Genomic DNA, 27,937 nt, shown 5'->3' on the forward strand with positions numbered 1-27,937 from the left:
TGAGTATCTCCAGCCTTTTCTTTAAACTTCACAGAACTGAATCTTATGCCCTAGGCTCACTCATGAGTTTGTGTGTGTTCTTGGAGACCCCATGAAAGCTTCACCAGTGTGTCACGCTTAGGCAGAAAGTTTCAGATAAGCATTCAGTGGATAGCTGATCTGTGTGCATTATTGTAGGTACTGAGCAGGATACAGTCCTGCAGTTCAATATTGTCAGGCATTCCAGTGAAAAACTGAAGCCATACAATTGATTTAATAATTTGTAATTCACAATCATTTACAAATGGATTGTTTTGTCTTTGTAAAACTGGCCACGTTGACTCTTGCTTCCTGATTGTGGACTTTCTAGTCACCTGGCTGATAGCCTGGAGCAGGAATGCCTCATTCCATTGGTCTGCATTTTTGCCCTTAAGCTTTGAGGTCCTCCTTCTTCCTATGTGGGCCCCATTGCTTTGGGAAGCAGGCCATCTAGTGGAGAGTTAAAGATGTCGGCGAGAACAGAACAGTTTTTATACCCTGAACACATTTTCCACCCCACAATTTGTCAGGGAGCTTTCATGGGGTCTCCAAGAACACACACTAAATCATGAGTGAGCCTAGGGCAGAAGATTCAGTTCTGTGAAGTTTAAAGAAAAGGCTGGAGATACTCAACAGGTTAGGCAGCAGTTGCAAAAAATGTTTATTAAAATAACATCTTTAACACAATAAAATATCCCAGGTGCTTCTTAGGAGTGTTAAAGAGCAAATGTGACATTAAATTATGTTCAAATGTTCACCAATCTTATTTCAAGAAGAACATCTGTAATCCTCACCTAGTATAGGCTACATTTAACTTCAGATCTACATCAATATGATCAACTCTTTACTGCCCTCTGAAATGGCAAAGTATGCCAAATGCAATTAGACACAGGCAACAAATATATCCCATAAAAGAATAAACTAAAGGAAAACAAATTACAGCAGATATCTAAATGCTTTACCTCAGAAGTAAATTTAAAGAACATCTTAAAGGAGAAGAGGTAAGGAGACAGAGAAGCCTCAGGAGGATTTCCAGATCTCAGGGCCCAGGCAGCTGCAAACACCACCGTAATCAATTGAAGCAGGAAATGCTCAAGAGGCTAGAATTAGAGGAGAAGGAAAAGGCTATACCATCAAGTCCACTCCATCATTCACAATAGCCATGACAGATTTTCAGCCCAGGTCCACTCTCCTGCTCAATCTCTTATCTCTCAGTTCCCTTAGCAAACAAATAGCTGTCCATTTCAACCTTCGACAATGGAGCATCCGCAACCCCACGTTCGCAGCCCTTTGAGTGAGGAAATTCTTCCGTTAATTAAATTCTTTGATTTTTGAATACCCAAGTTACCAACTAAATACACTACTGGTCTCATTCTAACAGTCACAAACCATTTCTCACCAATCAACATGTCTGAATTATCTGTCAGCATAAGACATTAATCTGCCCTAGCTGTTGATTGACAACCTTGGAACTTCTGTACATGTTAATTGCTCATTTGAGTGGAAGTTTGTCTTCTCTCAGTTGGTGTGTTTACATTTTGGGATCCCTTATTCCTAATATCAATCTGTCTGTAATTAACTCATCCTTTAATTACACAAATTCACAGGTTTCTGCAAAGTGAGTTATTGATACTATGCGCTGATCAATGGATTTTTATTCAATGTGTTCTTTGTCCTGAATATGGACTGTTCATAATGGAACAAAGTGTGCCTCAAAGCTTTTACAATTTCTGCATTTTTTTCAGCTCCTCAGAGGGATAGAGGGTGGAATATAATTTGAAACAGTCTCTCCCTGCCAGTGATAAAGGTGTGTAAGACTTGAACTTGTTCTGGTTTATTCAAAGAATAAACCACAGCTATTACATAATTCTGCAATTGTTCATGGAAGAATTCCCAGTTTTGCATCATATTCCCAGTAATTTGGGCAGGAGCTGGTAGGGGGAAGCTGCGGCTATTTTTTCTTAACCAGTATTTTCACTTTGATTTTGTTCTTTTTTAAGTATTATTGGCCAGATCAACCCCCTAAAAATATATGAAGACGGTACTCTAGACCCTAAATTTTTCTTATTTTAAAGATAAGCGTAAGGTGTTGTATTCCAGATGCAATTCAAATGGTCAAACCTCTCGACTTTAACCAAAACACACCTTACTTTTACAATAGTTAATTACAGACAAAATAAAACTAAAAGAATTGGCTTAACTGTATGTCTATCAAAATGCTTAACAAATTGATATATATAATATATTAATTACTACTAATTAACTATTCCAATAAAGTAGCGTTTAAGGTATTGGCAAAGATCTGTAGCTCGGGGTGTGGATGAGGTTGTTGACTTGCTCGCCGAGCTGGCTTGTTTTTGTTCAGATGTTTTATCACCGTGCTATGTGACATCATCAGTGGATCCTCCGATGAAGCGATGCTATTCTACTCCGCTTAGAATTTATACTGTCCAGTCCGTTATGGTGAGTACTGTCATTTCCGGTATGGGTTTATATGTGGGGTCCAATTCTATATAGGTTGTTGATTTAGGCATGGGTTGAGAACCATGACTCTAGGAATTCCCGAGCGTGTCAATGTTTGGCTTGGGTTACTATGGTTACTTTGTCCCAATTAAACTGATGACCTTCATTGTCTGAATGTATTGATACTAAGGAGAGTTCATTGTGCCGTTTTGCTGCTAGCTGATGTTCATGTATTCTGATGGCTAGTTTCCTTCCTGTCTGTCCGATGTAATGTTTGTGGCAATCATTGCGTGTATTTTGTAAACCATGTTGGTTCTGCATGTTGTGGGAATGGGGTCTTTAATCCTGTAAGTGTTTGTTGTAGAGTGGCTGTGGGCCTGTGGGCCACCATGATTCCTAGAGGTCTTAGGAGTCTTGTTGTCAGTTCCGATATGTTCCTGACATAGGGCAGTGTGTTTAGTGTGTTAGGGCGTACTGTGTCCTCCTGTTGTTGTCTGTTATATAGGCATCTGTGAATGAAGTTGTGGGGATATTTGTTTAAGATGAGGATCTTGTATATGTGTTCTTCTTCCAGGCATAGTTCTGGAGTGTAGCAGTCTGTCCTGGCCTGTTTAAATAGTGTCCTAATGCAGTTTTGTTCGTGGACATTGAGCTGGTTCCTGTGGAAGTTGAGCATTGATCCGTATGAGTTGCTTTTCTGTATACTGAGGTTTGGAACTCCCCGTTTGTCAATCGTTCCACCTTAGCATCCAGAAGTGGAAGTTAATTGTTGATTTCTTCTTCCTTTGCGAAATAATCACGTACAGAAACCCTGATTTGGGTAATCACAATTTTTAAAAATTATTCTCTCTACCCTAAAGCAGGCATTTGCCTTTTTGTTTAAATATTTGGCTGTACATTATTTTGCAATAATCCCTGTGAATATGCTGATGATGATGTGGTGGGTCTCTTCTAATCTGTTGTGTTTAATGATGACGAATGTGTAGTCTATGTACTGGATCCACAGTTTAGGTTGAATGTGGAGGAGGGTGGTATGTTCTAGTCTTTGCATGACTGCCTCTGCAATGCGTCCTGAAGTAGGTGATCCATCACTGTACTGTTGATCTGTTTGTATATTTGACCATTAAAGTAACATCCCATAAACACACCCTTGGCAAAGGCAAATTCAGTAAAATCGATTGTCTCACATGCAGTTCTAACAGTGGGAACAGAACTCCACTTCCAGCTATATTAGACAGAGGAATAAGAGCTTCTGCATCCAGCTTCAAGACCTCAGTAACTGCAGAAAGATAAAACTAAAAATTCTAGTTCTATGAGAACTTGACCCTATCCATTCAGGCTACTGCTATTGTTCCAACTCTCAAAAAAAAATCGAAGGCCTCACAAGCTGTTTAGTGGCTTTGAGCGGATCACCTGGCACTCTATCTCAACCCTTCTTTGTGAAAAAAGGCCAGGACAAAATACACCTCTTAGAGCCATAATACAGTCTCACCTCCCTCCAGCAGGAGTTTATTGATGTGAAGCTTGAGATGTCTAACTGTGGGTTTGTACTGCATTGAAGGAGTCACATGACTAGGGGCAGTCTAGAACTGACATTTGTACATAAATATATTTCAGTCTAAACAGAGTATACACCTAATTTATTCAAATGCTCAACATAGAACAACATTCCGCAGAAGGATCCCAACCCAAAATGTCAGCTTTCCTGCTTCCCTGATCCTGCTGTGTTCTTCCAGCCCCACCCAACATTCTTATCCAGGGAACTAATCTTGTGAACTGCTGCAGTACCACCTCCAAGATAAGTATATCCAAGGAACATATTTTTTAAACGATATATATATTTAAAGTTACTGTTCAGATGCTGGCATTGCCAGGCCTGGGATTTATTGCCTGTCCTTTTTTGCTCTTGGCAAGTTGATGGCAGTGAATCTTATTCTTGAATTATTGAAGGCCATTTGGAGTTCCAGGTTTTTGATTCAGCAACAATGCAGCACAAGCAATATGGTTCCAAGAGGTGACTTGGACATGGACTTTGTCATTTTGGGCACGTACAGAAACTGTGATTTGGGTAATCACAATTTTTTAAAATTATTCTCTCTATCCTAAAGCAGGCACGTGTCTTTTTGTTTAAATATTTGGCTGTACATCATTTTACAATACATCTTTTCCCCAAAGCCCACTGCGAACAGAACTCCACCAATCATTTACAAACGTTCTATAAGATAACACGATGTAGTTGGATGAACACTGCAGGCCAAGCAACATCAGAGGAGCAAGAAAGCTTGACGTTTCGGGTCAGGACCCTTCTTCAGAAAATCGCGTTATCTCAGATTTTCCAGCATCAGCAGTTCTTACTATCTCTGTAAAAACCTTTTATAAGCTTATGTTATTCACGTGGAGGAAGTGTTTCAGCAAACAGCAGTGTCTGACCTAACATTAGGCACAAGCTTTTTGCTTTTGTGCACTTGTACCCCCAGATGTCCCTGGTTCCACATTCTCTTTGGAATTATATCCTTTATATTGGATTTCTTTGCTGTTTCTTGCAAACTATCTCCCTTCAAAATTTGCTGTGTTAAATTTCAAATGTGACATACCCACTCAATCCAGCAGCCTATTGTATGTCTGCTCTCTGAGTCTAGCACTATCCCCAGAACAGTTCATTGTGTCAACGTTTTGTACAATCTTCATGTTTGAAACTGCACCTCGCACACTGAAGTTGACATTTATCAATATATAATAAACAAGCTTCGTAATCCAGGTACCCTTTTCTTAGGCAGTTCCTTGATTACAGAAAGTGAGATAAACTACAAATTCATGAAAAAAAACATAAATAGACACCATTCAGCTTCTCAAGCCTGTTTCACCATTTAGTCAGATATTTAAACTGGACTTCAACTTCATTCACTTAATTTTGTTTCAAACCACATGATCGATATCCTTACATGACAAATTTCTATTAATTTCAATCCCAAAAATATACTTCAACAGGTTGGATTATCCTTGCTGGGGCACTGTAACAAAAACAAAACCAAATAGTCAACGGAAATTCACAGAACTGCAACAACAACTGCATAAGATTGGCAGCAATCATCCTCGATCTCAAGGAACTGCCAAAGGAAAAGGGACTTGGATTAATGAATTCCTTTATTATATATTAATAAGTGTCAACTTCAGTGTGCAAGGCACAATTTCAAATTTGAAGATGGTATAAAGCTTTGACACAGTGAACTGTGCTGAGGACAGTGCTGGACATTGACAGAACAGACGTAAAATCGGCTGCTGGACCGGCTGAATATATAGCATTCGAATTTAATGTTGTGAATTGCGAAGGGAGATATTTTGCAAGGGCACATAAATCCAATATAATTCCAAAGGAAAGTTGGAATAAGGGAGACCTGGGGTATTTGGGCACAAATTGCACATTGGCACGACAATTTGAGAAAGTGGTTTAACAGGCATATGGAGGCTTAGCCTTTATAGAGATCGTACACAAAAAGCAAAGATGTTGGGATAAATTTTGGTGAAGAGTATGCAAGGCTGCTCTTCTGGAAGAAGATCAAGTGGAGAATTGATTTAAGGCATTCAAAAGTCTGAAGTCAAGGCAAACAGAAACGGTTCTAATTGATGGAAGGATCCAAAACCAGAACAGAAAAAATTAATGTGATTGGCAATCATAACCGTTGGGAATGTGAGGCTTTTTAAATTTGGAATGAGCAAATAGGATTTGGATTGCACTGCCCGAAAGTGTGGCTTATTTCAAAATTTAATTTGTTCTTTCAAAAAGAAACCAGAGAAGAAAGAGTGCACATAGCCGCACAGAAAAGGGAAAGGGGCCAGCTGAATAAATCTTGCAAAGAAGAGTACAATGGCCTAATGAGATAACAAAGTGTGGAGCTGGATGAACACAGCAGGCCAAGCAGCATCTCAGGAACACAAAAGCTTACGTTTCGGGCCTAGACCCTCCACCAGAAATTTGTGCTCCTAAGATGCTGCTTGGCCTGCTGTGTTCATCCAGCTCCACACTTTGTTATCTCGGATTCTCCAGCGTCTGCAGTTCCCATTGTCAATGGCCTTATGACCTCCTATCGTTCTGTAGCAACTCAAATGCTATGATCCTAAAACAGAACTTGCTGCTAATGTTAACTGATTTCTCTCCACAAGAGGCTACCAGGCCTGCTGAAACCTTCAGCAATTTCTGTTTTTGTATCAGAATTCCAGCATCCACAGTTTTTTTCTTTGTCTAATGCTTTGATGGATAGGTTTATATCCAAGGGCGAAATTACTTTCATGCAACCTCCTGTATCCTCTGGAAAGGCAGAACATGTGGCAAGTCTAAGGAGCAGAGCGTCGCACAATCGATGGGGATCGACCGATGTTTGCTGGTGGCGGTTAGTGGAGTCTGGAAAGGAGCAGGAACGAGGCCGCAGTGACGTGTAGAGTTGAGAAGTGGAGGCCGCTGGAAGAGAGTAGCTGCTCAGGTGAGAGTAACGAAGGGTAAAAGTCAACCTAGGCGCCGGCAGAGGCTGCCTTAACCTGATCGTACGACGGAACACGCCGTGACTGTAACAGTTGCGTTTCGTCGCCTTTTTCCTCGCTCAGCCTCCCGCGGCGCGTTCTCTGCCTCAGGGAGACGCCGCGGCCTTTGTGGGAGGGGAGGGGAGGGGAGGGGGTAGACAATGGAGAGACCGGAAGTTGCCGGCACGCACTTAGGCGGGCCGGGAGCTGTAGTTTTCCAATGTATCCAGCAATGTCTGTAGATTGACTGGAACTGACTAAGGGACTACAACTCCCAGCCGGCACCAGTGAGTCCCGCATATTTCTTTACTTTGACACATCAACCGGCTATGTTCATCACTAAGAGTTGAGCCTTTTAATTGTAACTCGTTCTTGTTTCGTCGTCAATCTCAGTTATATCCATTTTAAGAATGTCCTGGCGTTGGAAAAGGCCGAGGGACGTTCACATACGGTACATCGTGGGGGATGTAGTTCCTGCTTCTCAAACTTTGATGGAAGGAGTGGGAGGGAGGACTGCATTTCCCACCATGCCTTTCGGGGCCGCGCCGCCCCGCATCCTGGCTCATTTCTTATGTCTTCTGAGGACTGTCTGTCAAACACATTCGAATAGTGTCTCAACAGAATTGAAACTCTCACGTCCCCAGAGGTAAAGGCCTTAGATGAAGTCTGGTAGTTTGCAGGTGCCAGATGTTTCCTCAGTGCTGTCTTAAATTTTGGTTTCAGTTTCATAAGCAAATCGAGTATAAGTTTGCTGTTGGAGGAAACGTGGTATAAAACCAATTTGATATATCACGGTCTGATAATTAAATCACTCTGATTTTGTGGAGTGTTTCATATTAATATTCTGCCATGGATTGGCCCATGATCTTGAGCAATGCTGACAAGGAAAGGTGTGAAATCCAACTTTTCCGGAACTCGGTCTCATTTGACCGCAATGCACTTCAAAAATCAGTTCACGGTTTATATATGTGAAATAACGTGAATATATATGTGGATGCTTTAATCCTACCTTATTTCTGTATTTGTTGACATAAAATTCTAGGAAGCAGACTGAGTGCATTTATTGAGATAACGAGGTGTAGAACTGGATGAACACAGCAGGCCAAGCAGCATCATAGGAGCCGGAAAGCTTGGTTGCTATTTCAGGATCTTGCACTGGCTATGTAGGTTGTCAGCAATCTCCGAAGTGATGATGTGCTCCAGTGATCACATTAGAAACATTTCCTGGCCATTTAACCCCTGAAGCCGGTTTCACCTTTCAGATTATTGTCAGACCTGTCCCATAACCCCATCTGCCTGTCTTGATTCTGTAAGCCTTAATACTCATAGCCAAAAAAAATTCTAGCAATCTCAGCTTTGAAATTTTTAGTTGTTATACTGACTGAGCAGCTTTTTAGAAATTGTCTTGTACCAAATATATTCTTTCAGATTCCACCTTTTTTGTGATTCTGTGAAGGAATATAGTTAAGCTTGCAATAGAGGGTACTTAGTTCAGAATCTACACTCATCTCAGTATGATGTTGTGAATGGTTGGTAATGGAACTGCCACCTCAGAGATTAGGATATCGAACAAATGCTGTTACAAAAGCCAAAATGTTTTAGGCCTTTGGTAATTATACCTCTGAACTTAACTATCAACATCAGAGAATAGTAAGTTAGATTGCTGGCCGAGATATCTTGTAATCAACATGTTTTAACATACCTCTGAAGAAGGAGGAACTTGAACCTTGGTCTCCTGGCTTTGAGATAGGGATGCTAGCATTGTGTCAGAAGAGCCCATAGATTACTGGTTTGTACTGAGTTAGCCGATTGTAGCCAAAGCAACAGTCAGGATACTAACTAAGAGTATTCTGAGCAAGGGAGATTAAGATAATGGAAGACTACAGTTCCTAATTATTATTCAGATGGAATATTACCCCAGCCTGAGCCAGTGCCAGTTGCAGAATAAAGAATATAATCCCTGCAGTGTGGAAATTGGCTGTTCAGCCCAACAAGTCCACACCAACCTGCCGAAGATCATTCCCCCCGACCCCTCCAAAGCCTATCCCCCTACCCTGCATTTCCTATGGCGAACCTACATCCCTGAACACTGGGGAATTTAACATGGCCGGTCCACCTAATGTGCAAATCTTTGGACCGGCAGAAACCTGCACAGACATGGGAGAATGTGCAAACTCCACACAGACGGTTTCCCGAGGGTGGAATCAAACCTGGGTCCCTGGCGCTGTGAGGCAGCAGGGCTAACCACTGCACCACTGTGCCATCTGCAAAAAGGTAAAGCAGAAAAGCAGATTGTTCTACTGGGTTAAATCTTACTGAGTGTTTTCTCAATATCTGATTTTTTTTTTCCGTTTGGAAGTGCTAAGCTCCTGTTAGTTCTTGGTTTAGCCTTATGAACAGCTTTGAGTTGTGAGCGAGCAGAAACAGTCTGGACTGAACTAACACCAGCTGATACACCTGACACTTCAAATGTACAGTTAAAGGTTTAAAGCCACAAAACTGATTTCATTTCCTGAACACACTGGGATTTCTCAGTGAAATCCAAAATGTGCTAACTGCATGTACTGAGAAACAGCAGATATTAGATTTTTACTTCAGTGACTATTTTAAGTAATTCAAGACAAGCTTTGAAAGAAAACTTCAGGAATGCACTACCTTGCCCAATGCCTAAAGCAAATTTGAATGCCTCCACTTTTCTGAAATTCAGCAACAATAAATTTATTTAGTACCTTTTTAAATAATTATCTTCAGGCACTTTACAAGAATGTAGTAAAACAACGTATGACACTCACTCATATTGGGATATATTAGGCTAGATGACTAAAAGCTTGGTCAAAGAGGTGAGTTTTTGGGAGTTTTTCAAAGGCGGAGAGATATAGGGAGGTAGTACCAGAACTTGAGACCTAAGCACTGAAGACAATAACCAACGGTGCAGCAATTACAATGGAAATGCACAAGATATCAATTAGATGAGCGTGGAAATCTCAATAGTTTGGAAGAGATTACAGATAGGGCAAGAATAGGCTATGAAGGCCCTTGAAACAAAACAAAAATTAAAATTTTTCTTAATTATATTCTTACAACTTGAGTAATCATCTCTTATGATTTCATAGTTACTACACAATTACAATGTTAAAACAAGCAATTTGCTCAAGCCACGCTGCTGTTGTTTATTCTCTACCTGAGCTGTAGATCTTATTCCTTTTGCCTACTGTTTTCCCATGTTCCTCATTGTTAACAACTAAGAACAGTCATTTGAAGTAGATCCAAGCACCAGCAAGTTTGATCCAAGCGCTAACATGAATTCCATAGAATCTTGACCTTTTATCACCAAAATAAAGTTTTTTGTGCACTGTCCCAAATCTATTCAGACCTTCTGTGTCCTGCTAGTCTTTGCATTGGGCTAATATTTGGGTAAATAGAAAGGAAATCTCCTAATTATATAATAAATATTCCCCTCTCAAGCAGCAGAACAGATTCACTGGCCACTTTTGTCACTTATTCTGTGTAGAATTTTGCAGTGCATGAATAGATTGTGGTGTTTGCCTACACATCATTGTCTGCCCAACTTGAGCGTTTTATTAGAGATAATAGGATGCTGCTTGGCCTGCTGTGTTCATCCAGCTCTACACTTTGTTAATTGGGTGTTTTATTACATGTGAAGCGTGTTGGGATGACATGAGAACATGATGAGGCTGTATTTGAGTGCACATTCTGTTCTCTCTCTTTGTTGCCATTACCAAAGAGAATGTTGTTCCTCACAGATGAGAATCTGAATTAGATGAGAAACTTTGGGTTAAAATGTCTGATAGCAAGAGAAAGCAATTAATAAAGGAAGATGGAGAAAGGAACTAATTAATATAGAATTACTCATAGGGATTTGTCTAAAAAAGGGAGAGTAATTATTTTGGATAACTTTAATTGCCCTGAATGAGATTGGATTGCTTTATCTGTACTCTTTAAAGTAAAATACGGATGATGATATGTCAGGAGGGTCAGTAAGTGTATGGAGTGCTTCTTGATGCCTTAGATACAATTGCAGGGGATGAATGTGGTTAGTATTTTGCATTCACTGGAACATGGTGGATTTTGTTAAGATATAAATCATCCATAATCTAATTAAATATTGCTATAGGCTTGAGGGGCTGAATGCTCCTCGGTGTGTTCCCTCTGTTTTCCTGTGTTGTTGAAATCACTTGTCGACTATTGAACTGTAATGTCCAGCTGGATAGATAGCCAGATTTTTGTGCTGAGGTGTTAAACATAAATTGGTGACGTTTTGACCAGGTGGCAAAAGTGGAAACAATGATGTGAAAGAAATAGCAATCTGTCAAGAAGACCTCATTGAGAAATTGGACTTTTGAATCTAGAAGCTGTCAGACACTTTGCAAAAATGATTCAACTGCAAATGTCATACATGACATATTCATTGGCACAAAAATAACAAATTAAATGAACTAGTCAGGTTAGGCTGTGGGTTCGTGTCCCAGTCAAAAGATGGAAGAAGCACAAAATTCGGAGCAATATTGATGGAACACGAAACCATTGAAAGAGCCATCTTTTGAATTGGATGTTAAACTGACACCATATCTGCTCTATCTGGTAATTGTACAGGATTCCATAGCACTTGGAAGAAGAGTTAAAGACTTTGCTTACTGTTCTAACTGATATTTCTCTTTTAATTGATGTCACTAAAACTGGTGATTATGTCATTATCATGTTGCCTCTTGTCAGAGCTTGTTGTGGACAAGTTAGCTGTCATATTTCCTACATTTCATGAGTGGGTATAATCTATGCCCAGTGATTTTGCTGATCCAAAATAATTGTAGACTGATTTTTTTTTTAAAAAAACAGCTAATTCAATGGTATCACTAGTTTGGAAACATCATAATTTAAGAAGAAGAACAGAAATTGCTGGAAAAGCTCAGCATGTCTGGCAGCATCTGTGGAGAGAAAGCAGAGTTAACTTTTCAGGTCCTGAGACCCTTCTTCATAACTTCAAGGCACCTGGGTTTGAATCCTTTGTTGCTCTAATGTACATAAGTTTTTAGCTGATCAACAAGTCAAATGTTGGGATTTATTTAAAGGTCTATATTGAGCAGGAATGGGAACTATCAATGTGATTAGCATAGATGCATTTAAGGGGAAGGTAGATAAATATTCATGGAAGAAGTAAGTAGAAGGATATGCTGACAAAGTGAAATAAAATGGGAGATGGCTCATGTGGAGCTTAAATGCCACCATAGATGAGTTTCCATTGCTATTTGCATTTACTTCAGACCAGCTTCTACACTGTATGTTCTGTGATTTATATGCAGTCTAATACATCATTCTGAGGAGGGGTCACCAGACCCAAAATGTTAATTCTGGTTTTTTCCTTCACAGATGCTGCCAGACCTGCTGAGCTTTTCCAGCAACTTTTTTGTTCCTAATACATCATTGGCTGTGAAGCACTTTAGGACAACATGAGGTTGTGAAAAGCTAAAAATATGTAAAGTTTCTTTACTGAAACTATCAAACTGATGATGTATTGAAAGTGACCTTCACACTTAAGGTTCTGAAGTGTATTAAAGAATGGAGTAACTCATGGCAAGATTGATTATAGGTCAGTTTCTGTTGATGAGATGAGTTTGGTAATCATCCCTCACACTGATCAGTGATTGATCTCAGGGCCTGCTTCAAACAGTTTCCCTTCTTGGTATTGTGCCTGGAGAGGACAAGTCATATTCTCAAGTAATGCCACGTCAGTGCTCCTAACACATTACCACAAGAGATCTGAAATAATCCTTCAGACTGATGGTAATCACTTAAGGGTTTAAACAGCTCAACTTGACTGTCATAGTTTATAATCTTGTTCAATATGCTTGCTGCCAGGAAATCACTCCTGGGCAACATTAACCTCCAGATCGAATGGCAACCAGTGATCTATATCAATGATATTTTGATTTTGCTGTGAAGTTGGGAATTAGATAACTGTTTTCAGCAAACTGCTCCTTTTGGCTTCAGGATGAACAACAGACTGCCCAATTAATTCATTCTGGATTGCATCTGTTTGTATTTCTTACCAGTTTCAGAAAGTTGGAGTGTTGCAAGTGCAGTATGAAATGTTAATAGCAAGTTGTAGCAAGAAACAAGTCACTCTGGTAAGATCCAATTTCTGGCATTTTCCAGACCTATAGAAACTAGATAGGCCTGCAAACTGTATTTAAACTGCAAAATCTAATTGATTAGCCAGTGTTGAAGCTTGGCTAAGAGAACTTGTCAGGCAGGGGATAAGTGCTGTTGAGGGCAGATGAATATTGCTACTGATTAGAATTTGTACAATCAGTTCACCCTTTGGTAACCAAGTGTGTTTGAATTCACAATTAATGTTTAAACTCAGAGATAAAAACATAAATTGTCCTTTAAGCAACTGATTTTAGTAGAGACACTTGTACTGTTTGGCTCACTGACTTCCTAAGAACCATAAAGAAAAAACGAACCACTCAGATGAGCCTTTGATCCAAAGCTATGCTTAATTAACATTACTTGGAAGAATGGGTAACTTTGTGAGGAAATCATTCGGATTGAAATACATGGGAGGATAAACTTTGTTCATGGACGAAATTTAAGATACCAACTTGGAGTAAGCAACACTAATGTGTAAACAAGTAGTTTAGAAATCACAAGTGAAAGTGTGCTGCTAAGTAACTGTTCAGTGCCATTTCAAAATGCAGCCACTTAACTCAGGTGAATTGTTACATGTCCAGTAATGGCTTACAGATATCATGTAGATAAAGTTATAATATAAATCACATCTATTCATTATCAGGAACATCTCCACATTACAGCAATTCTTCAACCAGCATTATCTACTTTTAGTCTTATCTCTTATAATCTTATCCCTTTACAGGTAATTACCTAGTTGATTTGATCAAATATTACAGTCTGTGCCATTATTTCTGTCATCTTGTTTAAAGTATTCTGTGTTATCCCCCACCCCTAGTTGGAAACACTCGTTCTCTTTGTCCCACTTGTTTTAATGTTTAATCTGTTTGCTAAAATCTATTGCTGCTTTGTTTGAAATCTTTCTCACTTGAAAATCTTGATTACATCCTACTCTTTGCGCCTTCACTAGTTTCAGTGGGGTGAGTTGATTTTATTTCTGCTTTCTCTGGAATGATGACTCAGTTTTGTTATTTTAGTGACATTTTCTTCTTACCGTGCCTCTCATTCCCTTTCTGGACCAAGGTGTCTAATGCCACACACACTACTGCAGTTATTGCCAAACCATTGATATAAATTTAACATTGCTCCCTGGTTTTTAAACTCAGTGTCCTTGCTGTAACCACTTAACACACTAACCTGATAGTTGAGATTATAATTCCTGCCTTCACAGTAACACATTTATCTTGAAAGGAGAGACTAAGATTGTAACAGACCAACCTGATTGTGGAGATCCAGATTTGGGCCTGCACAGTAACAATATCCTGATATATATTTGGATTGTGGCCTCCAAAACTACTATGGGTCACTAATTCAAATAACGCTTTGTATTTCACAAATAAAAGCATGGGAAAATCTCTGATTCATTTCCCAGTCTATTATGAGACAGTCAATCTCAGTAAAGGTGCAAAAATTGATCTTCACATCCACTTGGGTGAAGTAGGGAAAGTGAGCCAACATTATTGTTCTTGATTACAAGATAAGGGCCTTGCTGGAAAGTGTGCTTGTGTAGTGGGAGTTAGATCCACCTCCAGGGACCAGTTTACCGAAGATTTGCTCATTAGTGGTTATGCTAAGGCCTGTTTATTAGAGGTGACTGGTGCGTGTGGAACCACAGCCCAATTGTGATGATCAAGAGAAAAGTAAAAATTTGAGAAATTAAAAAACTGAGAGTTGTCATATTCAAGAATGGTGTGATTCTATTCAAACACTCTGAATTCTAGAGCAGCAGCATTGGGTGGGCACGGGGCGGGGGTTGTACACTCTAAAGTGGTGGGCCATTGTTTATATGTTCAATGGTTTTATTCTCTGTTGCATTTACTCACCATTTTATCAGGTTGTATAAGAATGTGAAATAGTTGCTAAACAACAGCGATACATGTCAAGTATGTTTGGAGGAAGTATGTAGAATAATAATTTACATTTTTAAGACTATGACCTCAGAAGACAGCTGTACTGGTAGAATAAGGCTAATAGCATGATTTTAATTTTGTGTTTCGCACTTTTCATTTGCAAGGTTGTTGAATATTTGAATTACATGAATGAAATTGTTTAAGTCAAGATACCTTTGACATCACCTTGAAACCAAGATTAGGGACCAGCCTTTGTGCCCTGCACATTCAAACACGAGCCCTTTTGAAAAATCAACAATGTAAGCTATGGCATCTCTATTTTATCTTTTGCAATAGTCTGGGAAAGGTGGATGAATTCAGTCAGTTTGACCTCAGAATTTTAATGTTAGCAGTTGTCTGGAACAATGTAATTCATTTTTCTTCCAGGGAAATATCCACTTCTGGTGAAGGTAAAGTCATTTGAAGATATTTCCAACATCACTGTACAGGTTGATTAGAACACACCTCCGGAGCAGGTGGGACTTGAACACAGGTCTCTCGGCTCAGAGGTAGGGACCTAACACTACACCACAAGAACCCTCAACTCAGTTAAAATGTCCAAATGCTTCAGAAGAACTATTTTCACTCTAGCCTACTAAATCGCTTAATCATCATAATTGCCTCACTTAAATCACCCTTAATCCTCTGTACTGTAGGGGCTATGATACCTGCCCTTATGATTTAACCTTGTTAGCCCTACTATCATTTTGGCAAATCAGTTTGGAATTGTTTAGCCGTTTATATGTGATCTTCGTATGCAGAACAATTGCTACATATTGGAGAGCACTTGTGCTTTTTAGAACTGTGTGGGCGCTACCAGACTTTGTTAATTGTCCCATGCGGAGCTGCTTATCACAGTTAAGGCTGCTTACTGGGTAATGTGTGTAATATGGCTGACAAGTTTTCAGTGCAAGTGTTCCATCTGCCAAGTCGGGGTGAGTTCATTAACAGGTTTGTTGAATTCCTACAAGCTTTGCCAAAAGCTGTTTCATCCAAAAATGTTATATCATTTAGTCTCTCTAAGTATTTTCAATGTATCATTTAATCCATTTCAAATATACAAATTGTATGACCTCCTCTGTTTCACACCCTTCTTTATTAATAGCTGAGAATTTCTGATTTTAATAATGAACAGGATTACTTTTAAACTACATGTGAGGCCATGACATTGTTGTGATCTGTCTGTCCATTTCCAACTCTTGGTATCCATTTTTCTCCTGACTCCTCCAAAAAAAAGTTTCACCTTCATGGTAAGCATCTTGTTATTTGGGAAGCAGGAAATGTTCAGTAGTAATTATATACTTCACTTTCCTGTCCCCATCCTAAACATAAGATCTGCCTTCTTGCTGTCTCATTTGAAAAGCAATTGTCCTGGTTACAGGGTTAACAACGTGTGTAGCTGGATGAACACAGGCCAAGCAGCATCGTAGGAGCACAAAAGCTGACATTTCGGGCCTAGACCCTTCACTTGTGCTCCTAAGATGCTGCTTGACCTGCTGTGTTCATCCAGCTCCTTACTTTGTTATCTCGGATTCCCCAGCATCTGCAGTTCCCATTATCTCTGTCCTGGATGTAAAGCAGTGTTTTCTCTGATCTAAGTCCAAAAATACAGATCCGGAGCATTTTAAAAATGAGAGATCTCCTATTGAGGACAGGCATGAGAAGATTTACTCTGAGTGTTGTGTGTCTGTGGAACTCCCTTTCAGGAAATGGTGGAGGTGAGGTCTTGAATATTTTTAAGGCAGGAGTAAATAGATTCTCAACTAACAAGAGACATCAAAGGGAACTGGGGGCAGGCAGGCAGGCTAGCGTATTTGAGGCCAAAATCAGATTAGCATCGATCTTAATTGAATTGTGATTTTAAAAAATACCAAGGGGTCTTTTCCTGATTCACATGTTTATATCTAGGCCATAGATATGGGAGCAAAACAAGCCATTCAGCCCATCGAGTATGCTCTGACATTCAGTGAAACATGGCTGATCTGATGATCTCAAATCTACATCTTTTCCCAACAACCCTCAATTCCCTTTCTGATTAAAATCTGTCTGTCTCAGCTTTGCATATACTTAACAGTCCAACCTCTATAGGTCTCTGCAGTAAAGAATTCCACAAATTTACTTCTTTAAGAGAATAAATTCCAGCCCATCTTTGACTTAAATTATTCAGAGATAATGCCTTCTGGTCTCAACTCTCCCACAAGGAAAAACAAACTCTCTACATCTGACCTGTTAAGCCCCCTAAGAATCTTGTATGTTTCAATAGGTTGCCTCTCATTTTTCTTAACACCAATGAGTATAAGCCTAATTTGCTCAGCCTCACCTCCTAAGAAAGTTCCTGTATACTGGGATCAGTGTAGTGAACCTTCTCTGTATTGCCTCCAATGCCTATATACCTTACTTTAGGTAAGGGGCTAGAACTGTTCAGAGTTCCTGCTGTGGTCTGACTAGTGCCTTTGCATAGTTTTACTAAGTCTTGCCTATTTTTATGCTCCATTCCCTATAAAATAAAGCCCAACATTCTATTTGCCTTCCCTATTTCATACGGAACTTGTATGCTATTTTTTGAGATTAATATATGAAGACTCCCAAATCCCTCTCTGCTGTAGCTTTCTGCAATACTTCTGAATTTAATTAACATTCAGCTCCTCTATTCTTTCTGCCAAAATGCATACCCTCACATTTTCCCACATAACATTCCACTTGTCAAGGTTTTGCCTACTTGCTTAACCTGTCAATATCCCTGGGTACAGTTTGTCATCCCCACCACATGCCTTCCCATCTATTTTTTGTGTCAGCCTCAAACTTGGCTGTAGTATATTCACTTTCCTCTTCCAAGCCATTAATATATATTATAAATAATTGTGGCCCCAGCACTGATCTCTGTGTTACAGATTACAATCCTGAAAATGTCCTCCTTATCACAACTGTCTCTTCCATGTAATGGTAATCAATGGGTTCAGAAACATTATGACACACTTCTGAAGCAAGTAGGACTTAGGGGTGGCACAGTGGCTCAGTGGGTAGCACTGCTGTCTCACAGGGCCAGGGAGTCACTGGGAGGTGGTCACACCCAAGGTACAGGAAAAACGTAGCTGGGTGACTGTCAGGAAGGGGAAAGGAAATAGGCAGACGATACAGGGATCCCCTGTGGCTGTTCCCCTCAATAATAAGTATACTGGTTTGGATACTGTTGGTGTGGGGGTGGGGGGACCTTCCAGGGGAAGGCCATAGGGGACAGGTCTCTGGCACTGAGCCTGACCCTGTGGCAAAGAAGGGAAGTGGGGGAGAATAGGAGAGCGATTTTAGTGGGGAATTCAATAGTAAGAGGCACAGACAGGCGGTTCTGTGGACACAAACGAGATAAACAGATGGTATGTTGCCTCCTGGGTGCCAGAGTCCGTGATGTCTCAGATCACGTCTTCAGGATCCTTAAGCAGGAGGGTGAGCAACCAGCAGTCATGGTACACATCGGTACCAATGACATAGGTAGAAAAAGGACTGAGAATGTGAAAAATAAGTACAGTGACTTAGGTTGGAAGCTGAAGTCCAGGACAAACAGGGTAGTTATACATAGTACATTACAGCACAGTACAGGCCCTTCGGCCCTCGATGTTGTGCCGACCTGTCATACCAATCTGAAGCCCATCTAACCTGCACTATTCCATGTATGTCCATATGCTTGTCCAATGATGACTTAAATGTACTTAAAGTTGGCAAATCTACTACCATTGCAGGCAAAGTGTTCCATTTCCTTACTACGCTCTGAGTAAAGAAACTATCTCTGACATCTGTCCTATATCTATCACCCCTCACTTTAAAGCTACTCCCCTTCGTGCTCACCGTCACCATCCTAGGAAAAAGGCTCTCCCTATCCACCCTATCTAACCCTCTGATTATTTTACATGTCTCAATTAAGTCACCTCTCAACCTTCTTCTCTATAACAAAAACAGCCTCAAGTCCCTCAGCCTTTCCTCGTAAGACCTTCCCTCCATACCAGGCAACATCCTAGTAAATCTCCTCCGCACCCTTTCCAAAGCTTCCACATCCTTCTTATAATGCGATGACCAGAACTGTACACCATACTCCAAGTGCGGCCGCACCAGAGTTTTGTACAGCTGCAGCATAACCTCTTGGTTCCAGAACTCAATCCCTCTATTAATAAAAGCTAAAACACTGTATGCCTTCTTAACAGCCCTGTCAACCTGGGTGGCAACTTTCAAGGATCTGTGTACATGGACACCGAGATCTCTCTGCTCATCTGCACTACCAAGAATCTTACCATTAGCCCAGTACTTTGCATTCCAGTTACTCCTACCAAAGTGCATCACCTCACACTTGTCCACATTAAACTCCATTTGCCACCTCTCAGCCCAGCTCTGCAGCTTATCTATGTCTCTCTGTAACCTACAGCATCCTTCGTCACTATCCACAACTCCCCCGACCTTAGTGTCGTCCGCAAATTTACTAACCCATCCTTCTAGGCCCTCATCCAGGTCGTTTATAAAAATGACGAACAGCAGTGCACCCAACACCGACCCTTGCGGTACACCACTAGTAACTGGACTCCAGGATGAACATTTCCCATCAACCACCACCCTCTGTCTTCTTTCAGCAAGCCAATTTCCGATCCAAACTGCTATATCTCCCACAATTCCATTCCTCCACATTTTGTACAATAGCCTATTGTGGGGAACCTTATCGAACGCCTTGCTGAAATCCATATACACCACATCAACCGGTTTACTCTCATCTACCTGTTTGGTCACCTTCTCAAAGAACCTTATCTCTGGATTACTACCAGTACCTTCTGATTACCGAGGTAAGAAATAGGGAGAGAGTGCAGCTAAACACGTGGCTACAGGCTGGTGTAGGAGGGAGGGCTTCCATTATTTGGATAATTGGAGAACATTCTGGGGAAGGTGGGACCTGTACAGTAAGGATGGGTTGCACCTGAACCGGAAGGGCACAGATATCCTGGGAGCGAGGTTTGCTAGAGCTGTACAGGACGGTTTAAACTAGATTGGCAGGGGTTGGAGAACCCGATTTATAAGTCAGAGGATGAGGTACTCAGCCTTGGAACAGACAACAGGGAGTGAGGTCGTTTATGAAGAAGTATGGTCGATGGAGCGTAATTGCGGACATTGAGATGGTTTGAGGTGTGTATACTTCAATGCTAGAAGTATCAGAAATAAAGTGAATGAACTTAGAGCATGGGTCGGTACTTAGAACTACGATGTTGTGGCCATTACAGAAACTTGGGCAACTCAGGGAGAGGAATGGTTGTTGGATGTTCTGGGATTTAAATGCTTTAAAAGAAATAGGGAGGATGGAAAAAGAGGTGGGGAGTAGCATTGCCAGTCAGGGCAAGTATAGCAGCTACTGAAAGGCTGTTTGAGAATGATATATCTACAGAGTCAGTTTGGGTTGAGGTCAGGAACAAGAAAGGAGCAGTCACTTTGTGGGTTTCTTACAGACCCCCTTATAGTTGCAGAGACGTAGAGGAGCGGATTTTGAGGCAGATATTGGAAAGGTACAGAAGTCACAGGGTTGTAGTCATGGGTGACTTCAACTTTCCAAATATTGATTGGAAACATTTTAGTTGTAACAGTTTAGATGGAGCAGATTTTGCCCAGTGTGCTCAGGAAGGATTCCTGACACAATATGTAGATAGACCAACACGACGAGAGGCCACTTTGGATTTGGTGCTTGGCAACGGACCAGGCAAGTGTTAGACCTGTTGGTAGGAGAGCATTTTGGTGGTAGCAATCATAGCTCTGTTTCTTTCACAATAGTTATGGATAAGGATAGGTACATATGGCAGGGCAAAGTTTACATTTGGGGGAAGGGTAATTACAATTCAGTAGGCAAGAACTGGGTAACATAAATTGGGAAGAGATGCTATCAGGGAAGAGCACCACAGAAATGTGGAGATTGTTTAAGGACTGTATACTGCATGTGCTCGATATGTTTGTCCCTAGTAGGCAGAGAAGATACGGTCGAGTGAGGGAGCTGTGGCTCTTGAGGGTGGTCAAACGACTGGATAAGAGGAAGAAGGAGGCTCGTGTAAGGTTTAGGAAAAGAGGAACGGAAAAGGCTCTAGAGGGATACAAGTTCGCCAGGAACGAGCTGAAGAAAGGGCTTAGGAGAGTGAAAGGGGGCGTGAGAAAACCTTGGCGGATAGGATCAAGGAAAACTCCAAGCCTTTTTACACATATGTGCAGAACAAGAGAATGACCAGAGAGAGGGTAGGGCCAATCAAGGATTGTAAAGGGAATTTGTGCACAGAGCCTAAAGAGATAGGAACGGTCCTTAATGAATATTTTTCTTCATATTCACAACTGAGAGGGACCAAGTTGTAGAGGAGGACATTGTGAAACAGGCAGGTCGGCTAGAGGAGGTTGATGTTAGTAAAGAAGATGTGCTAGGAATTCTGAGGAAGTTGAAGTTAGATAAGACCCCCGGGCCTGATGGGATTTATCCAAGGATTCTATGGGAAGTGAGGGACAAGATCGCAGGGCCTTTTGGTGATGATCTTTTCGTCCTCACTGTCCACGGGTATAGGGCTCGAAGATTGGAAAGAGGCAAACGTCATTCCCTTGTTCAAAAAAGCGAATAGGGATAATCCCAGAAATTACAGGCCAGTTAGTCTTATGTCAGTGGTGGACAAATTATTGGCAAGGGCCCTGAGAGACAGGATTTATGATCACTTGGAAAGGCACAGTTTGATTTGTGATAGTCAGCATGGTTTTGTGAGGGGTAGATCATGCCTCACAAACCTTATTGAATTCTTTGAAGATGTGACCAAACACGTTGATGAAGGTGGAGCAGTATATATGGTATACATGGATTTAAGTAAGGCATTTGATAACATTCCTCCTGGTAGGCTCATGCAGAAGGTAAGGAGGCATGGGATAGGGGGAAATGTGGCAGATTGGATTCAGAATTGGCTGACCCTTAGAAGACACAGGGTGGTAGTGGATGGAAAATATTCAACATGATGCTCACTTATGAGTGGTGTACCACAAGGATCTGTTCTGGGTCCTCTTCTATTTGTGATTTTTGTAACTGATTTGGATGAAGGACTGGAAGGGTGGATTATCAAGTTTGCAGACGATACAAAGGTGGGTCGCATTGTGGATAGTACGGAGGGATGTTCCAGGTTACAAAGGGACATTGGTAGAATGCTGAGCTGGGCCGAGAAGTGGCAGATGGAGTTTAACCCTTAAATGTGTGGTGTGATTCATTTTGGTAGGACAAACTTGAAAGCCGAATACAGGGTTAACTGAAAGATTCTTGGCAGTGTGGAGGAGCAGAGGGATCTTGGGGTTCATGATCACAGTTCCCTGAGAGCTACCACCCAGGTGGATAGTTATTAAGAAGATGTATGGTTTGTTAGCTTTCATTAATGGAGGGACTGAGTTCAAGAGCCATGAAGTTATGCTCCAGCTATACAAAAGCCTGGTTCGGCCACTTCTAGAGTATTGTGTCCAGTTCTGGTCACCTCATTAAAGGAAAGTTGTGGAAGCATTAGAAAAGGTGTGGAGGAGATTTACCAGGATGTTGCCTGGAATGGAGGGAGGGTTTTACAAGGAAAGGTTAAGCGAGCTAGGGCTTTTCTCTTTAGAATGATGAAGGATGAGAGGTGACTTGATAGAAGTGTACAAAATTATCAGAGGTATTGATAGGATAGACAGCCAGAGACTTTTTCTTAGGGTGGAGATGGCTTTTATGATGGGACATAGTTTTAAAGTGAGTGGAGGTAAATATTGGGGAGACGTCACTGGTAGGTTCTTTACTCAGACAGTGGTAGGGGTGTGGAATGCATTGCCGGAGAGGGTAGCGGAGCCGGCCTCATGAGGGGCATTTAAGTGGCTATTAGATAGGCATATGGATGATAATATCAGGTAGCGGTGGAGGTTAGATAATCCTTGGGTTTAGGGTAAATGTTTGGCATGACATCCTGGGCCGAAGGGCCTGTACTGTGCTGTACTGTTCTATGTTCTATGGACCCAGGTTCGATTCCACCCTCGGGCGACTGTCCGTGTGAAGTTTGCACATTCTCCCCATGTCTGTGTGGGTTTTCTCCGGGTGCGCCAGTTTCCTCCCACAGTCCAAAGGTGTGCATGCTAGGTGGATTGGCAATACTAAATTGTCCGTAGTGTTTAGGGATATGTAGATTAGGTGGGTTATAGCGGGTTGGGTCTGGGTGGGATGCTTTGAGGTTCGGTGTGGACTTGTTGGGCCAAAGGGTCTGTTTCCACACTGTAGGGATTCTGTGATTCTATTCTGTGAACCCAGGCTGCCTAGTTCAAAGGTAGGGTCAGTACCACTGTGCCTCGAGCCCTTCTCTTTTTTTTTAGTTAGTTAGCCAATCCTGTATCCATGCTATTCTCCTACCTCAAACACCTAGTGGTCTTATTAAGTAGCCTATCACGTGTTTTTTAAAAATCCAGATGTGTTACATCAACAATTTCCCCTTTATCTATCTTCCTTGTTACTTCCTCAAAGGTTTCTAGTAAGTTTATCAGACCCATGACTTGTCCTTCATGAAGCCATGCTGAATCTGCTGGATCATATGTATTTCTAAATGCTCTGTTGTTATATCATTTATCATAAACTGTGACATTTTACCAACAACAGACATTTAACCTAACTAGCCTATATTCACCTGTTTACTTTTGACCTCCTTTTCTAAATAAAGGTATTATTGGCAATTTTCCAAGGATTCATGGGAAATTACAGCCAGTGTATCCACTCTGTCTCTGCCATTACTTCTTTTAATATCTTAGGATGCATCCCATCATATCCTGGAGACTTACTGGTTTGTTTGTTTCCCAGAACACTTCCTCCTAGTGCTGGTTATTGTATTTATTTTCCTCTGAGTACCTAACAGATCCTCCCTGGACTGACCTATCCCCTCCCTACCTCCCCACCTACACTCACCTCTACAGGCTCCATTCCTACCCCTTTAACTTGCCTGTCTCCTCTCCACCTATCTTCTCCTCTATCCATCTTCGATCCACCTCCCTCTCTTTACCTATTTATTTCAGAACCCTCTCCCCATTTCCCCTTTTCTAATGAAGGGTCTAGGCCCAAAATGTCAACTTTTGTGCTCCTAAGATGCTGCTTGGCCTGCAGTGTTCATCCAGCTCCACACTTTGTTATCTCGGATTCTCCAGCATCTGCAGTTCCCATTATCTAAGATCAACTTGATCAGGTGCTTCTCTTTTGTGCTTGTGGGACTTGCACTGTCATGCTCCACACATCCTTTCTTCTGTTTTTGTACTCTCTCACATGAGCATTATCAGATTCTTATCGACTTCAGCTACTGCATCACATTCACAAGTCCCCAGGAATTATCTCACTTCTCACTTTTAACACTGCCTTCATTCTTCACCCAGCGTTTGAGAGAGTAAGATCTTTCATTTTTAAAGCATCTTTCAGGTTAACCTCAGGGTATCCCAAAACACTTCGCAGGCAATTAAACATTTCTGAAATGTGGCAGCCAGTGTTCACCCAAGTTCTCACAATTTACTGATAAAATGGTTAATCTGTTTTAGGAATGTTAGTTAAGAGCAGCAAACAGCGTTCTCTGTTTAACATCTCCGCTCAAAAATGGCATCTCTGACAGTGCATTAGTCCCTCGGTACTCTCCCAGATTGTCTGTTTAGATCATTCTTCAGCACACAACCATCTGATTACATTCCAGAGTGCAACCACTGTCATTGCTGACACCTAGGAAGAACAGAAGCCTGGGAGAAGTGGAAATTCATTGACAAAGACCAAGTTAGAACAGACAATCTATGATTGATTTTAAATAACAGGAGTGTGTTATCTCTGGACTGAGGCCTTTTGAGCAAGCAGTCAACAATCAGTTAATCAATGTTGTGTATCTCATTGTTATCTGATTCTGTCTGCTTCCCAATCAGTTCTCTACCTGTCACGTTGGACTTCACATAGTGCCTTTTGCAGTAAATATCATCCTGGGTTCAGGTACCTTTGGAGCCCATTTCCTGAAGAAAGTATTATTTTTGGTAGTTCAGGCCCAGTTACTTAACTGCAGTACTGGATTACTGCTAATTCAGGACAAATTGACAATCTAATTCAGACCACAGGACGAGTGGTATGAGAAACAGTGTCATGCTAGGAAGATGATTTGCCGAAGTAAAGGTGAGACACGTTACTGGGGAGGGAGGAGCCAGCTCCGTCTATCTCTAAATGCCTGAGTGATTTCTATTCCATTCTCTGACAGGGAGGGGGGAGAAAATGTTACATAAGAAGCATATTCTATCAATGTTTTATTTAATTTGGCCAACAGGTCAGTTTGCCCTGCATGTGATTGTGTTGCAGTAGAGGTTGAAAAAGCTGGCTGTTTTGATGATTTGATTCCAGTTAAAAATGGATTGGTAAAACAGAAAATTTTTCTTATTGCATTACCAGTTACTGTTGCTGTTGCTGTTTTCTCATGACTGGGTGTAATCATGGAATGTCATCCCAAAACGCTGGCAAAATGGAGTCCCATGTAATTAAATTAGACCTATTGTTGAATATGTATGTTGAATGGTCCGTTTTCCAGAAGAAATAATTAACTTGTCGTCAGATTTGTGACTAGAATCGAATAGACGGAAATCTAATTCACTCACAACTTCCTCCATTTTCCTCTGAAACGTTGACTTGCTCAATTAAAACGAAAAGAACTGTGGTTGCTGTAAATCAGAAACAAAAACAGAAGTTGCTGGAAAAGCTCAGCAGGTCTGGCAGCATCTGAGGAGAGAAATCAGAGTTCACGTTTCGGTTTGAGTGACCCTTGCTCAGAATTTTCTCAGTGCTACCCTCTTGCTTGAGGTGAACCCCTTCAATTATATGTCCTCAATGAAAAGCTCCCTGATGACATCTGATCATCCATTAGCTGTGTATAATTGTGCACGTGGTAAAAGAAAAGGTGTGCCGTTTCTCCCTGAGCTCTTAGCTAAGGTACAAGACACTAACATCGAGCCATCTTGTCAGACAGGAATTTATCATTGTTTGCAGTTTCTGTACAGCCCTTGATCTGGAGCTCTGGCTGGATGATTGTATAGACAGGCTGTAAAAATTACATTGTTGCTTTCTCAATAAGCCTGTTTTAAAGTCTGAGTTAAGGATGTCGTAGGAACACAGTTATTGAAGGAACCGATTTTATTGTTGTGAGTTGCAGACTGGCACATCTACAGGTCTGCCTGCTGAGGGATATACACAAACCAGAGATTGGCGCTGAAAATGTGTGTTGGGGACAGGCCACTGTCCAAGGCCCTTCTGTTATATTATGTTAAAGAGTTAGAATCTATGCACAAATTTAACATATAGAATCCAATTAAATTAGGTATATTAGTTGCTTTTGTATGTAACATCAGCACTACAGTTGATATTGTGAAAATCCAACACCCTGCATTTTTACTTGCTCTTGGGCTGGGCAGCAGTGGCAAAGCTGTATCTATTTATCATTCCTAGTTTCCTCGAGGGTTTTGTGTCAATGTCTGGGAAAGGTGATGTACAAATTGAACTGGGTAAGGAAAATGGGTTTCCTTCTCTTCCATGAATTGCACCGATGAACTCGTGTTATGCTTCACAATCCAGCAGTCTTCGTGAGCATTTCTTCTTGTGCTGGCCTGCAGATTTTATTATGTTTGATTTCATAGCTTGCTGGGTTGGGATTTGAATTTGTAAACTCTGTACTGTTAGTTCAGTATAATAACTCTTCCAATTAAATGAAAATGAGGTGTCAGAATGGAGTTGGAGTTGATGGTGTTTAACATTGAGGGTGATGAAACAGCAGTAGCTTGCATTTATTAAGCACTTGTGTAACGACATATTTTAAGGTTCATCATAGTCTGACAGACTCAAACAAGGAGGGGGTGCAAAGAGAAAAGACTAAGTGAGCTGAAAGGGTTTTATGGAAGTGTTTGAATGGAACAAGGTGTAACATAACGAAGGGAATCAAGGAAGGAGTTCCGTACTGGCGATGGGCAGTACAGAGTTGGGGAGGGCACAGTAAATGAAAGATTTAGGAGCTGTTGGAAAGTGCAGTGGTTGGGAGGGGTAAGATTAATGGGATCTAAACTGTTAATAAAAGCATAAGTGTCCAAACTCTCAAAATGTATTGTTATTCTATTAGAAACATTATGTCAGAAGGGGACAGCAGTGGAGATGCCATTCACGGGAAACCATCAGCAATCAGCAGGTTTTTTACGCAGATTGGACAGGTAAGACATCATCCTTCTTTTCTCCCTCTTAAACCCCCAATTAATTATTGATTAGAAGTGAACAGCACTTCTATCCATTTCAAGAATATTATAGAGAAATGTTTGGTGCAAAAAGTGAGTTGAATCTAGCAAATGTGTAATTAGAGTCGTAAAGTCATGCAGCACAGAAACAGACCCTTTCCACCACATCATCCGTGCCAACTAGGTTACCTAAACTGAACTGGTCCCATTTGCTTACTTCTGGCCAATATCCCTCTAAACCTTTCCTATCATGTTCCTTCCCAAATGTCTTTTAAATCTTGTAACTGAACCTGCATTTACCACTTCCTCTGACAGTTCATTCTATTTATGGACCACCTGTTTGAAAAAGTTGCTCTGAGGACCCTTTTAAATCTTTCCCCTCTCACGTTAAAATTACGCCCTCTAGTTTCAAATTACCCTATTGTAGGATAAGACCTTTGCTATTCATCTTATCTATGTCCCTCATGATTTCATAAACCTCTACAAGATCACCTCTCAGCCTCCTATGTTCCAAAGTCTAAGCTTCCCCTTTATAACTCAAACCTTCCATCCTGGCAACAGCCTGATAAATTTCTTCTGTACCC

General features: G+C 41.0%; 1 protein-coding gene across 3 annotated transcripts in view; it reads left to right on the forward strand.

The window, feature by feature from the left end:
* Window positions 1-6,859: 6,859 nt before the first annotated feature.
* The window catches only part of rer1 (retention in endoplasmic reticulum sorting receptor 1), a 36,600-nt gene continuing 15,522 nt past the window's right edge, over window positions 6,860-27,937 (forward strand). The window contains exons 1-2 of one of the 3 annotated variants that reach the window (XM_048561181.2): window positions 6,860-6,959; window positions 27,245-27,332. In XM_048561181.2, coding sequence (XP_048417138.1) covers window positions 27,252-27,332 — 81 coding nt within the window. In that variant the 5' untranslated portion in view covers window positions 6,860-6,959; window positions 27,245-27,251. Of the gene's footprint in view, window positions 6,960-7,540; window positions 7,643-15,479; window positions 15,602-27,244; window positions 27,333-27,937 lie in introns of those variants that run through there. The other 2 variants (XM_048561183.2, XM_048561182.2) reach the window with 2 other exon arrangements.

The sequence above is a fragment of the Stegostoma tigrinum genome, chromosome 28 (genome assembly GCF_030684315.1).
Source record: "Stegostoma tigrinum isolate sSteTig4 chromosome 28, sSteTig4.hap1, whole genome shotgun sequence".
NCBI lineage: Eukaryota > Metazoa > Chordata > Chondrichthyes > Orectolobiformes > Stegostomatidae > Stegostoma > Stegostoma tigrinum.